Raw genomic sequence first — 13,479 nt, 5'->3', positions numbered from 1 at the left:
TAGTAGTAGTAATCAGAGGACAATCAAGAAAAGTGGTGGAAACAACATGACATCTAAAAAAAAGAAATAAATAAATTGATTTTTATTTTGTTTTTTTTTGCAATTAAATTTTTCACTATTTTTTTATTTTTATTTATTATTTTTATTTTTATTTTTTCGTTCATTTAAATATACTATTTTTGTTGAACAATTATTACATCTACAAATTGTTTTTTTTATTTAATTATTTATTTATAAACAAATATAAAAATATAACATTACAAAACAATAAAATAAAGAAATGAATAATTCGTCAATGGGTGACTATTCGTCTCGTGATAGAGATAGAGACAGAGATAGAGATTATGGTAGTGGTGGTGGTGGTGGTAGAGATTACTACAACAGAGATAGTGGTAGAACTGATAGCTATAGATCTGGTGGTGGTAGCTACGGCGGTGATAGAGATAGAGACAGAGACTATGGAAGCAGTAACAACAATAGCAGAGACTACAGAGATGGTGGTCGAACTGATAGCTATAGATCTGGTGGTGGCGGTGGTGGTGATGGCAGAGACTACAGAGATAGCAGATCATCGTCTTCCTATCCATCTTCATCATCTTCATCCTATTACACTGGAGGTGGTAACAGCAGCAGTCGATATGATTCTCGTGACACTAGAAACGACTATCGCAACGGTAGCAGCACCAGTGGAAACAGTAGTCGATATGATTCACGTGACACTAGAAACGACTATCCCAGAGGAGGTGCCGGTGGTGGCGATCGTTACAACAACGCTCCACAACCACAGTACAATATTACAAGTGCACCACCAGCTCCCTACTTTAGCTCATTCGCACCACCACCACCACCACCAACTTCTTCGTCGTCTTCATCATCCTACAACAGTGGTGGAGGTTCATCTTATGGTAGTTCCAACGGAAGTGGCGGTGGATACAGACCAAGCTCTTATTCATCATCGTCTGCATCAAATCCAAGCTATAATTCATCATCGTCATCGTATGCACCACCTCCACCATCATCAACCTATCAAGCAAGTACAAGCACATCCTATGGTAACTCTGCATCGTCGTCATCGTATCGTGGCGGTAACTCTAGCAATGGATATTCATCGGGTGCCAGCACATCGGCTCCCTATTCATCGGCTCCTTTCTCATCGAGCGCAAACTCAACACCATATTCGTCGTCGGGACCGAGCTACTCATCGGGCTCGAGCTACTCATCGGGTTCAAGCTCAACCTATTCGTCGTCCACTCCATACTCATCGTCCTCAGGAACCTCTGGTGGATTCAACTCTGGAGCACTCGGTGCCAATCTCGACAAAATCAATTGGGAGACGACCCAACTTTCTAAATTTGAAAAGAACTTTTACAAAGAAGACGAAGAACTAGCCTCAATGACTGACCAAGAGGTTGAACAATACAGAACCTCTGCCGATATGACTGTTTTTGGTACAAACATACCAAAACCAATTCTTACTTTTTCTCAATCCCATTTCCCTCGTAAGTTGTTATAAATGAATTATTATAGCATAACGATTTACTAATTACTTTTATCTATTTTCTTTAGCATATATTATGAAAGAAATTGTAGCAGCAGGTTTTGCTGCACCAACTGCTATCCAAGCACAATCATGGCCAGTTGCTTTGAAAGGAAGAGATATGATCGGCTTAGCAGAGACTGGTTCCGGTAAGACATTGGCATTCTTGTTGCCAGGTGTCGTTCACATCAATGCACAGCCATTCTTGGAACCAAATGATGGTCCAATCATGCTAGTTCTTGCACCAACACGTGAGTTGGCAATGCAGATTCAAGCCGAGTGCGACAAGTTTGGTTCGAGTTCGAAGATCAAGAATTGTGCAGTCTATGGTGGTGTACCTAAATTCCAACAGACATCACAGCTGCGTAGCGGTGTCGAGATTGTCATTGCCACACCGGGTCGTCTTATCGATCTCTTGGAGACACGTAAAACCAACCTAAAGAGAGTTACCTATCTCGTTTTGGACGAAGCAGATCGTATGTTGGACATGGGTTTCGAAGATCAAATCAGAAAGATTCTCAGTCAGATCCGTCCGGATCGTCAAACTCTAATGTTTTCTGCTACCTGGCCAAAAGTTGTGCAATCGCTTGCCAACGACTTCCTCAAAGATCCAATCCAAATCAAGATTGGTAGTGCTGAATTGTCTGCTAACCATAATGTTAAGCAAATCATTGAAATCTGTGAAAAGAATGATAAACAACAGAGGTATGTAAAATTTTAACAATCATTCATTCATTCAAATTAATCAAACTAATATTTTATTATTAAAACTTAATTTAGACTGTTCTCATTTTTAGAAAAAGTTGGAGATGAAAAATGTATTATATTTATGGAGACAAAGAATGGTGTCAATCTTTTACAGAGAAACATGCAAGTTGCTGGATTCAAATGCGCTGGTATTCATGGTGATAAAACACAAGGAGAGAGAGACTATTCATTGCAACAATTCAAAAAGAGTGGAATACAAATGTTGATTGCTACAGATGTAGCTTCTCGTGGTCTAGGTATTTATGCTTTATTTTATTTATGATTATACAACTACCATCTTTTATATTATTATAGGTTAATATTTATCAAATATTATTAATTTGATATTATTCTATAATATTTTAAACAACAATTTTTTTCTTTTTCTTCTTTTTTTAGGTTTTCAGTTATCATCTCTCTCTTTTTTTTTTTTAAAAATATCAACACATCAACATCGAATCGAAAACGAAACAAATTTGGCGATTTAATTATACTCTTATTAATATTTGTTATTTTTAGGTTGAAAGCACACAGCAACATTGTTTTTATTGTTTTTGATCATTCGTTGAAAAGGAATTACAAAAGATCTTTTTAAATTTGAAATATTTTGAACAACATGTCATTCAGTAGTTGCAAGGAATCAAAAAAAAAGTAGAGATATATTATTATTATTATTAATTATATATTTGATCAAAAAAAAACAAAAATTGAACAACATGAACTTATTACTACATATAGAAGGTTGTGTAGGTAAGCAAGATATTATTGTTGTTAGAATATACAGACTACTCTTCTTTTTTTTTTATTTTCAGCTCCAATTAATGATTTTAGAGAAAAATATTTTGATGTTGCAGAGATTCAAGTTACCTTTTAAAACTGAACAGATTTTGTTTGTTTTGGCCGTGTATTTCAATTCCTAAATCTTAACATTATTAACAAACATTGAATAGGAATTTAAATTATAACAAAAAAACAAAAAAAAAAAAAGAAATATATTAACAGCAGATAAACAAAAAAAAGAACTTGAATAGGATCAGAGAGGGTGGATAATTGATGACCTTTAGATTATTTACAACTACTATATTATAACATCAAAAATATATTTTGGTAAGGATAATTATATTTACTTTTTTTTTCTCTATCTCTCTTCATAAACCAATCAACACATAAACACAGATGTTAAGGATATTAAATATGTTATCAACTATGACTTCCCCAACACCATTGAATCATACATTCATCGTATTGGTCGTACTGGAAGAGCCGGTGCTACAGGTACTGCCTTCACTCTATTCACAACCAACGATATGCGTTTGGCAGGTGAATTGATCACTGTTCTCATTGAAGCAAATCAATATGTACCACCTTCATTAGAACAAATGGCACCAAATCGTGGAGGATTTAAGAGTAAGTTTTATTTGTTATTTTAATTAAATATCCAACTAATCAAAATTGTTAATTATTTAGGTATCACTGAACAATATGGTAGAAGTAATAACAGATTCAATCCATATGGAAAAAGATAAATAACACAAACTTTAATTTCTTGATAATGGTGATGTAGTTATTTTTTTAAAAACTTTACATTAACTAAAACATTTCAATAAATTATTTATCTGCTCTGAATCAACATGTTGAATGAATTTACAATGGTTTTATTATTTTTATTAAAAAAAAATTAGATTATCTTCTCTATCTTTGCCTGAAAGACAGATGAAGTGAAATTAAATAAATAGAATTTGGTTGGTAATTAAAAGCAAATACCATCTTTGAATTGCTTATTGATTTGGTTCTGTGTTGTTGTTGTCATCTTCGTCATCATCGTCATCGTCTTTGCTACTGTTTCTCAATTCTTCTAGAAACTGATTGTTTTGAATCTCTGGAAAGGTGGGACGTCTAACGGGAATGGGTGGTGGGTTTTTGGTTACTTTGGGTGATTGTTCGATTGGTGACGATGATGTTGATGCTGCACTACCACTGCCACTGCTGCTACTGTTGTTGTTATTGTTACCGCTATTCTGATCACTTAAAAGTAGAGATACACGCTCACCTTTGAAAACCAATTGGAACTTGTCTAGATCGTCATCACGATTCGACGATTGTGCTACATTCAGTTTGGAATCGGATTTCTGTTGTTTGACACCCATCAAATGTTGCTTGAGATCAGAGACATCACCTTCGAAAAACGATGTTATCTCTGTGATCCACTCCTCCATCTCCTGTGCAGAGTCAGCTATCAAATGAAAGACACGCTGTGAAGGATCGTTTTCATTGGTGATAAAAAAATAATTCTTTTTGGTTTTATCTTTATAGCATTTTGTGTATTGTGATAAATCTACTGCTCCAACTGCCTCTGTACTCTATAAACATTAAGGACCATTCATTAATATATCATTGTTTAATTCATTCTCATTTTGTTATTTTTGAAATCTTACTGTTCTTTGTTTAAAATAATATAATATTCCAGTGTTTGTTAAAACGAAAAATCTTCTTCTCCAATTCTTTGATATACCTTTTCCTCCTAACTTTTTAAGGTATCCATTTCTTTTATCTACACAAAAGAGTTCGTTTACTGTAATATTCTAAAGAAAATAATAAATATATATTTATGCCAAATGATTGTTAATTACTTTGAAATATTTATATACTATTTATTTATTTACCATTGGAATGTTTGGAAGAGTACTAGCACCATTGCTAGTATTACTCGATACTATATTTGTTTCATTCTTCATTGTTTTTTTTTTTGATTCTTCTGTTGCTTTTTTCAATTGTACAATTTTAAGATATATATAAGATCTTTATATTAAATTTTTACACGATGATTTTAAATAAAAACAAAAAATTAAAAAAAAACCAGAGCTTTGAGATGGTTTCGGTGGTGATTGAAGGTTTGATGATGTAATTTACAAAATAAATAAATAAAATTTGAATGTTTTTGTTTTTTGTTCTTAAGATTAAAGATACTTTTTGATATCTTTCAAAATCTTATTTTCAATAAATAAAAAGCAAAATTTTGCCTTGATGTCAATGAACACTATTATTAGTAACAACGTGTTGTTTTAATAAATAAAAATATATATATATATATAAATAAATAAGGTTTTGTTTGTTTTTAAATATACTTTTCTGTAATGAAAATAATAAATAATTAATTAAAAAATTCAAGAAAAGAAAAGGTAATAAAATAATTATAAAAGAAGCAGTTACAAGTTGAATTATTTGTTTGACATTCTAATAAATAAAAAACTTATGAAGGAATTGATAAAAAAAAAAAGGGTAGAAGAACAGTTTTTGGATGGTAGATTTTTATTGTTATTATTTTTGTTTTTGTTAAATATTGGGGTGGGCCAAAAATGACTTTGAACTATCATCGGACCTATTCATTGTTGTCAACCCACCAATTTAGTGGTCCAAATTTTTTTGTGATTGTAAAAAAAAAAAAATTCCAAATTTTCTATTTTTATTTTAAAACTGTAATACATGAAGCTATTCCGATTTATTTTGAGCCAAAACCAAGCTTGTTGTTTTCATTGTCAAACACAATATAGAGTTCTATCAAATAGAAGTTAAGTGGGAGTGTGTGTGTTGCAAATTTAATAAATAATAATGTTCCGAAAAATGGGGAAATGGTAGAATTTAGAAATAATTGATTAGTCAGTTAGTTATCATAAGTGGATTTAGTTAAACTTTGTTTTTGTTGTTGTTGCTGTTGTTGTTTTAATGATAATGATCTTGTGGTTATAGTATCACCAATTTTTAAAACAACAACAACAACAGCAGCAGAATAGTGGTAAACTAAACATCACCATTGTTTTTTAGTTTGTTTTTTTTTACTTACCTCGCATTAAATTCAATCCAAAAACAGCATAGGTTCGCTTAGTTTCTTGAATTCCTATGCATTGATAGATATGTCCGTCTCTGGATAAAGAGTAAAAGTAGTTGGATGGTTTTATTTGAAGTGTAAATCCCTCTTCAAATTCCATCTGAAAATTGGGAAACTTTTCGATTTCTGTGCTTGTTGCTGGAATACACTGTTTATCGGAGGGAGGAAAAAGGTCCAATATTAAAAACAATCGATCTAGATTAAAAAAAAATGTTTTGTTTTGTTTTAACCAATAATACAACTACTTACAGATGTGAATAGATTTTCCATTTTCGCACACATCTCTTTAGCACCACAATTTAATTTAAGAAATGTTTTGAATGACTGAAAGGCATCGGTTGGTAAGTACGATAGAGTAGATGTTGATTTAAGAACTACTTTAGGAACTTGAATCCTATCAGAGTTCCAAGTCGCATTATTCCATACTGATTTCTATAGATACAACATTAAAGTAATAGTTAGTTAATATTTTTGTTTTCAAGGTGCAAAAGTTAAAGTTTTACCAATATCGGTGTCATAGCGTATAAACCATCATTCTTTAACATATTTGTATAATTTATTGTTTTAGTATATAAAAGAGGATCTATTAAACCTAAAGAAATTCCACCAAAATAGTTTCTATCTAATGATATTCCAAATATATCTAAAACAATAATAATTGTTAATTAGCTAATTATTATTTTATACTATTCTTTTTAATAATCTACATACAAGGTTTTTTAAGTGTAGATAGAATCGAATATAAAGGACTCGGAGGACAATTTGGACACTACATTTTATTATAAAAGTTAGCTAACTCATTATTATTTAATATAAATAAATATTTACATTTGGACCAACACCAAATATTGCTTTTGTTAAAGTAGGTCCATCAGTTTGTTCTATAAATTTGTTAAAAAATTAGATTACACAAAATATATTACATTATATATTATTAATATTTACTATAGATTGCAGTTATTGTAATAGGTATATTTTTAAAATTATCTATTGATACTATATCTTTTATTAAATTTGCTAAAAATAGATTGATATATTGGTTGTTAATATATTAAAGGTTAGGTTGTTGTACTATAGTAACACTTATTTACCTCTGATAGAAGCACCATTTTCAAGTTGTGAAACGAAAGAACAAGTAGCTGGATCGAATTTACTTTGTTTCTCACATACATTTCCAATGCTGTGGCAATAAGGTGAGTCACACATAATGTTTTCTGCTGTTGGTGTTGATTTGTAATGAGGAGGATATTGAGTACATCCTTCACATTTCTTTTTAGCTGTTAAGAACTAGTGTGAAAAAACAGATTAATTAATATGTAAAATAACAGATTCGAATATTATATTGGTAGAAGCACAAACATAATTGGAAGCTGTATCGATTTCAACTGGAATACTATCAGTTCCTGCGATAATTACACTCGAAAGTGAATCTGTATCGCCACTCAACACAAGTGAATCTGAATTTTTATTACTAAACCAATCAATACATTGAAATGTTAGCGACATCTGTAACAAACAATCAAAAAAAAAAAAAAGGTTAAGATACTCACACTTCATCAAATGATTGGCTAGCATTTAGATATAATAAGTAAAATTGTATTAAAAAGAGTATAGATATCAAGTTATATAGTTTCATGTTTTTTTTGGTATTGATGATAGTTGGTTGACCAATTCCAAGTCAAAGCGATTGGATAAAAAAAATTATTTGTAATAAAAATATGAAATAAATAAATAAATAAATAAAAATAAAATTCAATTACATTAAATATCATTGTTATCACAACAATCAATGATGATAATCGAAAATCAAATCATCTTTCAAAACAATTCATGTTTATGATAAATGATGATCATATCTTTTTTTTTTTTTGTTTAATTACATTTTTTGGACGAGTTTATCTCTTCTGTTTACTATTATTAGATTGAAATTAATTATTTTTGTAAAAATGATTATCAAATAAATCTGATCAGATTTATTAACACACCAAAAAAAAAAATGGATATGAAAAAAACCATCATTAAACACCAAAGATCGATCATTTTTTTTTACAAATATGATTTTAATTTTATTCTGTGATTTTTCTGCACAATAAACCTAGAAAGTAAAAAGATTTGATTAAAAAAGTTTTAAAATTTCCACAATCAAATGGAATCTTTATTTTTTAAATTAATTTTATTTAAAATTTAGCAAATCTTTGGTGAGAACTTCGTGGTCTCTATAAATATTTGGTACCACTTATTCATTCATTGTTAGGTCTAACTTATTGTATTATTTTATTTATATATCTTCATATTTATATCAAAACATTTTTTTTTAATTTAAAAGTTTAAAAATTACTAAATTTAGTAATTATAGTTAATATTATAGTAAATAATTCTTTTCAATTCATTTTTTTTTCATATTGAAAAGAATTAAAACAACAACATTTTTATAACAAACATGGTAAAGGTTATTTTTCCAGATGAAAATGCATCAAAGTTTGAAATTCAAAAATGGTTGAAGCAATACAAGATCAGCTTCACACCATTCCAGAGCAGAGATGATCTTTTATTTTTGATAGATGAGAATAAAAAGTTAATTTTTGATCTTGAAAAGGAAAAGAAGAAGGACGAGAAGTTAAAGAAGCAGCAGCAATTACTAGCTGAAACACAAGCAAAGGATAATAATAACAACTCATCATCATCATCATCATCATCATCACCATCAAAGTCATCAATTTCTTTCTCTTCAAATAAATCATATGCTTCACCATTCAAGAAGATTACTATAAAGAATGGACAGGTTGTAAAGGATGTAGATTCCTCGAAGAAGCAATCCTCTGCACAGGCATCGAATGCTACATTGCATGTTAAGCAAAAGAACAAGATTGGGTTGGCAGACAAGATTGAAAATAACACACTTCATGTGTTCTTGTCGTCGACTTTCAAGGATATGATTGGTGAGCGTGACCATCTTATCAAGGTAGTCTTCCCAGCATTGAATATGAAGGCGAAATCCAAGAATCTCACAATCGTACCGGTGGATTTGCGTTGGGGTTTGACCAAGGAGGAAACTACACTCAAGGGACAGATTGAGTTGTGTTTAAAGCAGATCGAAAAGTGTCCTGTGACCATTGGAATGGTTGGTTCGCGTGTCGGTTGGATCCCATCGGAGTACAAGTTGGAAGATCCAAACTCGGATGCTTCCAAGTGGTTGTCTGCTTTGCCACTCGGTCACTCGATTACAACCATTGAGATTCTCTATGCTCTCGAGGCAGCTGCATCCGGAAAGAAGCACTGCATCGCAGCACTACGTGAATCAAACGAACACTTTGTCGCTGAGGATGCCGATGCCGAGCGCAGACTCCACGACACCCGACAAACTCTAATCAACCACAGTCACTGCTCCACCATCGCCAACTATCCAGCAACTGGTAGCGCTTCATCCGCCGACAAGTATGGCAATATTATCATGAAGGATTTGGATGTTTTCGGTGATTTCATTCTCCAACAGCTCTGGGAGATCATCGAGTTGGAATTCCCAACACCAGTGTTACCGTTGGATCAGTTGGAGCGTGAGAAGATTGCACACTCCAACGCATTGCAAGCTAGATCCGCTCATTACTTTGGACGTGCTTCTTTCCAACAGAAATTGAAGGCACATATCAACGACAACAGCAGTATCGATCGTATTGGTTTGGTGTATGGTGAGCCGGGTTCAGGTAAAAGTTCATCACTTGCATACCTTGCAAAGTCACTGGAATCCGATCCTCAATGGCTCGTACTCTATCACTTCATTGGATGTTCATCTGAATCCACTGATGTAACCAACATCTTGGCTTCTTTCTCTGCAAAGTTAATTCAACAATTCAAGTTAAAATTTGAATTATCTGAATCATTTGGTAAGTATTTAACAATAATTGTTATCATATTTAGCTTGTAATACTAATATTTCTAATTTCTATTTCATTTATCTAGAGAAACTACGTATTGATTTCCCAATTATTTTATCAAAGTGTAAGGGTAGAAAGATTTTAATATTGATTGATGATTTGGATGAATTGAATCCAGCAAATCAATCACATCAAATGGAATGGTTACCAGAGTCTTCAGAGTTACCTAATAATGTATTTGTATTTTTGAGTTGTGATCAAGGAAAGGTTTGTTGGGATTACCTCCATCTCCGATCAAAGATTCCACAGACTTTCTATTTGAATCCATTGGAGATGTCTGACCGTCAACTCATCGTAGAGAAAACATTGGATCTCTTTGGAAAGCGTTTGGATTCCAAGCAATGCGATCGTCTCATTTCGAAAACACAAGCCAAGCTACCGTTGTTTATCAAGTTGGTTTGTGAGGAGCTACGTATCTTTGGTTCATTCGATCGTCTTGCAATGTTTATCGCCAAGCTACCAGAGACAATTCCACAGTTGATCGACCAAATGATTACTCGTTTGGAAGACGATTTCGGAAAGGATCTAATCAGAAAGACACTGTGCTACATTGCATTATCTCGTTATGGTTTGACAGAGACAGAGTTACTGGATCTCCTCGCTCGTAACTCCACATCATCTTCAACTGCTTCCTCTGTTTCTTCGAAGCTACAAAAGGTGGAGCCATTGGCATTTGTAGTATGGGCACCACTTTTGTCTTCACTCTCTCCATTGCTACGTCAACAAACTAATCATATCACATTCTTCCACGGTCAGATTGCCAATGTTATTATCCGTCGTTATCTCTCGATTGAGAGATCTGCCATTGCTGTACATCAAACTCTTGCCGACTACTACCTTGCACATGCAGATCCCGATGCCAAGAGAAACTGGTCGGGTGTTGTCGCCAAGCCATACGTCGAACTTCCATATCATTTGATGTGTGCCAAGAGATTCGATCAACTTTCAACATTGTTCCAGGATCTTCGTTTCATTGAGTCAAACTTCCAGAGACAGTTGGGTAGAGAGTTGATCGAACGTTTCCTCTCTGTGCTATCTTCTGTTCGTGGACCAGCACTAACAGGTGAACGTTGGACTGGCTACAACTTCTCAACAGTAAACACTGTCGAAGATTTCTTTGCATTCGTTCAATACCAATCTCACCATCTCACTAAATTCCCATTTGTTGCAGCACAACTCGCTCTCAATCTTCCGGACGACGCCGTTTGTCACGCTGCTGCATCCAAGTTACTCAACAGCGAGCGACGTCTCCACCTCAACTGGGTCAACAAGTCGCAGATTTCAGACTTTGTCATTTCAACTCTTGCTGGACACGAAGATTTCGTTCGTGCAGCTCTCTACAAGGATGACGGTTCACTCTTGGCATCGTGTTCTGACGATCGTTCCATTCGTCTTTGGAGTGGTGAAACAGGACAGTTGGTTCGTGTCTTCCCAAAGCTTCACACTGACAAGGTTACTCAACTCGCTTGGAGAAACAATACTATCATCACTGTCTCTCGTGATAAGCGTATTGTAATGTGGGATGAATACGGTCGTGTTATCTCTGAGTTTGCCAATGGTCATTCCGGTGCGGTTTGGGGTGTCGACGTTGCCGGCAATGGAAATCGCTTCGTAACTGCATCTTGGGACGGAACTGCCATCGTCTGGGATGTTGCAACAAAGAAGCCGGCTCTTACATTGAGTGCACATTCTCCACAGAAACTATCGGCCTGTGCATACTCACACAACAACAAGTGGGTAGCAACCGGATGTTGGGGAGGTGTTCTCATTGTTTGGGATGCCAATACCGGTGCAGAGTTGAAGCGATTCAAGGTATCCGATATGACTATTCTATGTATCCAATTCTCTCATGACGATACTATGATTTCTCTTTCATCGGTTGACACCAACACTCATGTCTACAGCACTACCAACTGGACAAAGATTGCCAAGCTCGAGGGTCACAACGAAGCGGTTATCAGTGCACGTTTCTCATCGGATTCCAAGTATCTAGTATCGTGTTCCGACGATAAGACGGTCCGAGTGTACGAAACCGCCGAGTGGACACAAGTATCATTGATGACCGGTCACTCTGGTCGTATTATTTCCTGTGCATTCCATCCATCTTCTGCTCGTCGTCAAGTTGTCACTGGTGCCACCGACAAGTTTATCAAGATCTGGGATCCAAAACTTGGTTATTCCGTTGCTCAAATTCATCAAGGTCATAGAAAGGCAGTGAATGCACTTCAATACGTTGCTGAAACCAATACTCTCTATTCAGTTGCCGACGATAAGACTGTAAAGGTATGGAGTGATTTCACTAGAAACGACACTCTAACATTGGAGAAAACCATTGAGTTGTCACTCAAGGATTTCGTTATCGATCCAGTCCAAAAGAACATGATTGGTGTCAACGGAAATGGTTGTATCATTGTAGCCGATTTGAATGGAAAGATAATCAAGCGATTCGAAAAGGCAGCCAACTCGATCAGTGTATCACCAAATTTCAAACACGTAGGTTATCTCCATGGAAAGGAAGGTCAAGTGTCAATCATGGACTTGGAATCCGGTAGTGAAGTGTATAGCGCTCGTCATGGATTCGTTTTGAATCAAATCGGTTACAGTCCAACCGGTGAGTATGTTGTTGTCTCTGATGGAAAGGGTACATTCACAGCATTAAAGTGCTCGCCAACCACCAGCAACTATTCGATGCACTCTCACATCACCCTCGAGCCAATGGATGCAATCACCGGAATTGGATGGTCATCGAATGGCAATCTTTTGGCGATTGGTACCAACAATGGATCTACCTATATTTTTGATGTCAAGCGATCATTCTATCAAATCAATGTACTCAAGGGACATGCATTTGCCGTGCGAGCACTCGCATTCACACCCGATGCCAGTCACCTCCTCACCGCTTCACTCGACAAGCAAGCATTGTTGTGGGACCTCCAAACAAGCAACATCGCTACCATCTTCCCATTGGCATCGATTTCCACCTCAAACATCCTCATTTTCAACGATCATCAAAATGTTATTACCATCGCCATCTCTGATTACACTGGTAAAATTCATCACTTAAAGTTTATGAAAAATAGTTAAATGACTGTTCAATTATTATAAAAATCAAAATTAAAATTAAATCAATAAATTGTAAAATATAAATGTTCCAATTATTTATTATTTAAACAAATTGAATCAGTGCTCTATTAATGTTTTTTAAATTAAAAAAAAACAAATAGAATTTTGGTGGAATGGAATGGGGCTATCAAAAATTAAACAAACCCGATTTTTCATTGGAAATATCAGTGTGTTCTTTGTTTTTTCAAAAGAGAATAATGGCAAAGGAAGGGAATTTAGTGGTGTTTTACAATTAGAATCAATCGGCGAAGTGG

At 34.3% G+C, this 13,479-nt stretch overlaps 4 protein-coding genes across 4 annotated transcripts; 2 read left to right on the top strand and 2 right to left on the bottom strand.

The window, feature by feature from the left end:
- Positions 1-280: 280 nt before the first annotated feature.
- On the top strand, positions 281-3,810 carry ddx17 (putative RNA helicase; the record flags this gene model as incomplete). Its single annotated transcript, XM_020576634.1, has 5 exons — positions 281-1,499; positions 1,567-2,242; positions 2,318-2,541; positions 3,461-3,691; positions 3,752-3,810. 5 exons carry the CDS (start codon positions 281-283, stop codon positions 3,808-3,810), a joined length of 2,409 nt encoding a protein of 802 aa, XP_020433883.1.
- Positions 3,811-4,062: 252 nt separating this feature from the next.
- On the bottom strand, positions 4,063-5,019 carry PPL_05760 (uncharacterized protein; the record flags this gene model as incomplete). The annotated part of the gene is made up of 3 exons (XM_020576633.1): positions 4,063-4,644; positions 4,720-4,866; positions 4,948-5,019. 3 exons carry the CDS (start codon positions 5,017-5,019, stop codon positions 4,063-4,065), a joined length of 801 nt encoding a protein of 266 aa, XP_020433882.1.
- A 1,331-nt stretch (positions 5,020-6,350) lies between these two features.
- On the bottom strand, positions 6,351-8,210 carry PPL_05759 (uncharacterized protein; the record flags this gene model as incomplete). Its single annotated transcript, XM_020576632.1, has 8 exons — positions 6,351-6,365; positions 6,420-6,602; positions 6,674-6,813; positions 6,882-6,939; positions 6,999-7,051; positions 7,262-7,457; positions 7,497-7,641; positions 8,197-8,210. The coding sequence occupies 8 exons, from the start codon at positions 8,208-8,210 to the stop codon at positions 6,351-6,353; spliced, it is 804 nt and encodes a 267-aa protein (XP_020433881.1).
- Positions 8,211-8,638: 428 nt separating this feature from the next.
- On the top strand, positions 8,639-13,186 carry PPL_05758 (uncharacterized protein; the record flags this gene model as incomplete). The annotated part of the gene is made up of 3 exons (XM_020576631.1): positions 8,639-8,648; positions 8,732-10,051; positions 10,128-13,186. The coding sequence occupies 3 exons, from the start codon at positions 8,639-8,641 to the stop codon at positions 13,184-13,186; spliced, it is 4,389 nt and encodes a 1,462-aa protein (XP_020433880.1).
- Positions 13,187-13,479: the final 293 nt, after the last annotated feature.

This window comes from Heterostelium album, assembly GCF_000004825.1.
Source record: "Heterostelium album PN500 unplaced genomic scaffold PPL_contig12, whole genome shotgun sequence".
Taxonomy (NCBI): Eukaryota; Evosea; class Eumycetozoa; order Acytosteliales; family Acytosteliaceae; genus Heterostelium; species Heterostelium album.
This window is presented reverse-complemented; position numbering and strand designations above follow the sequence as displayed.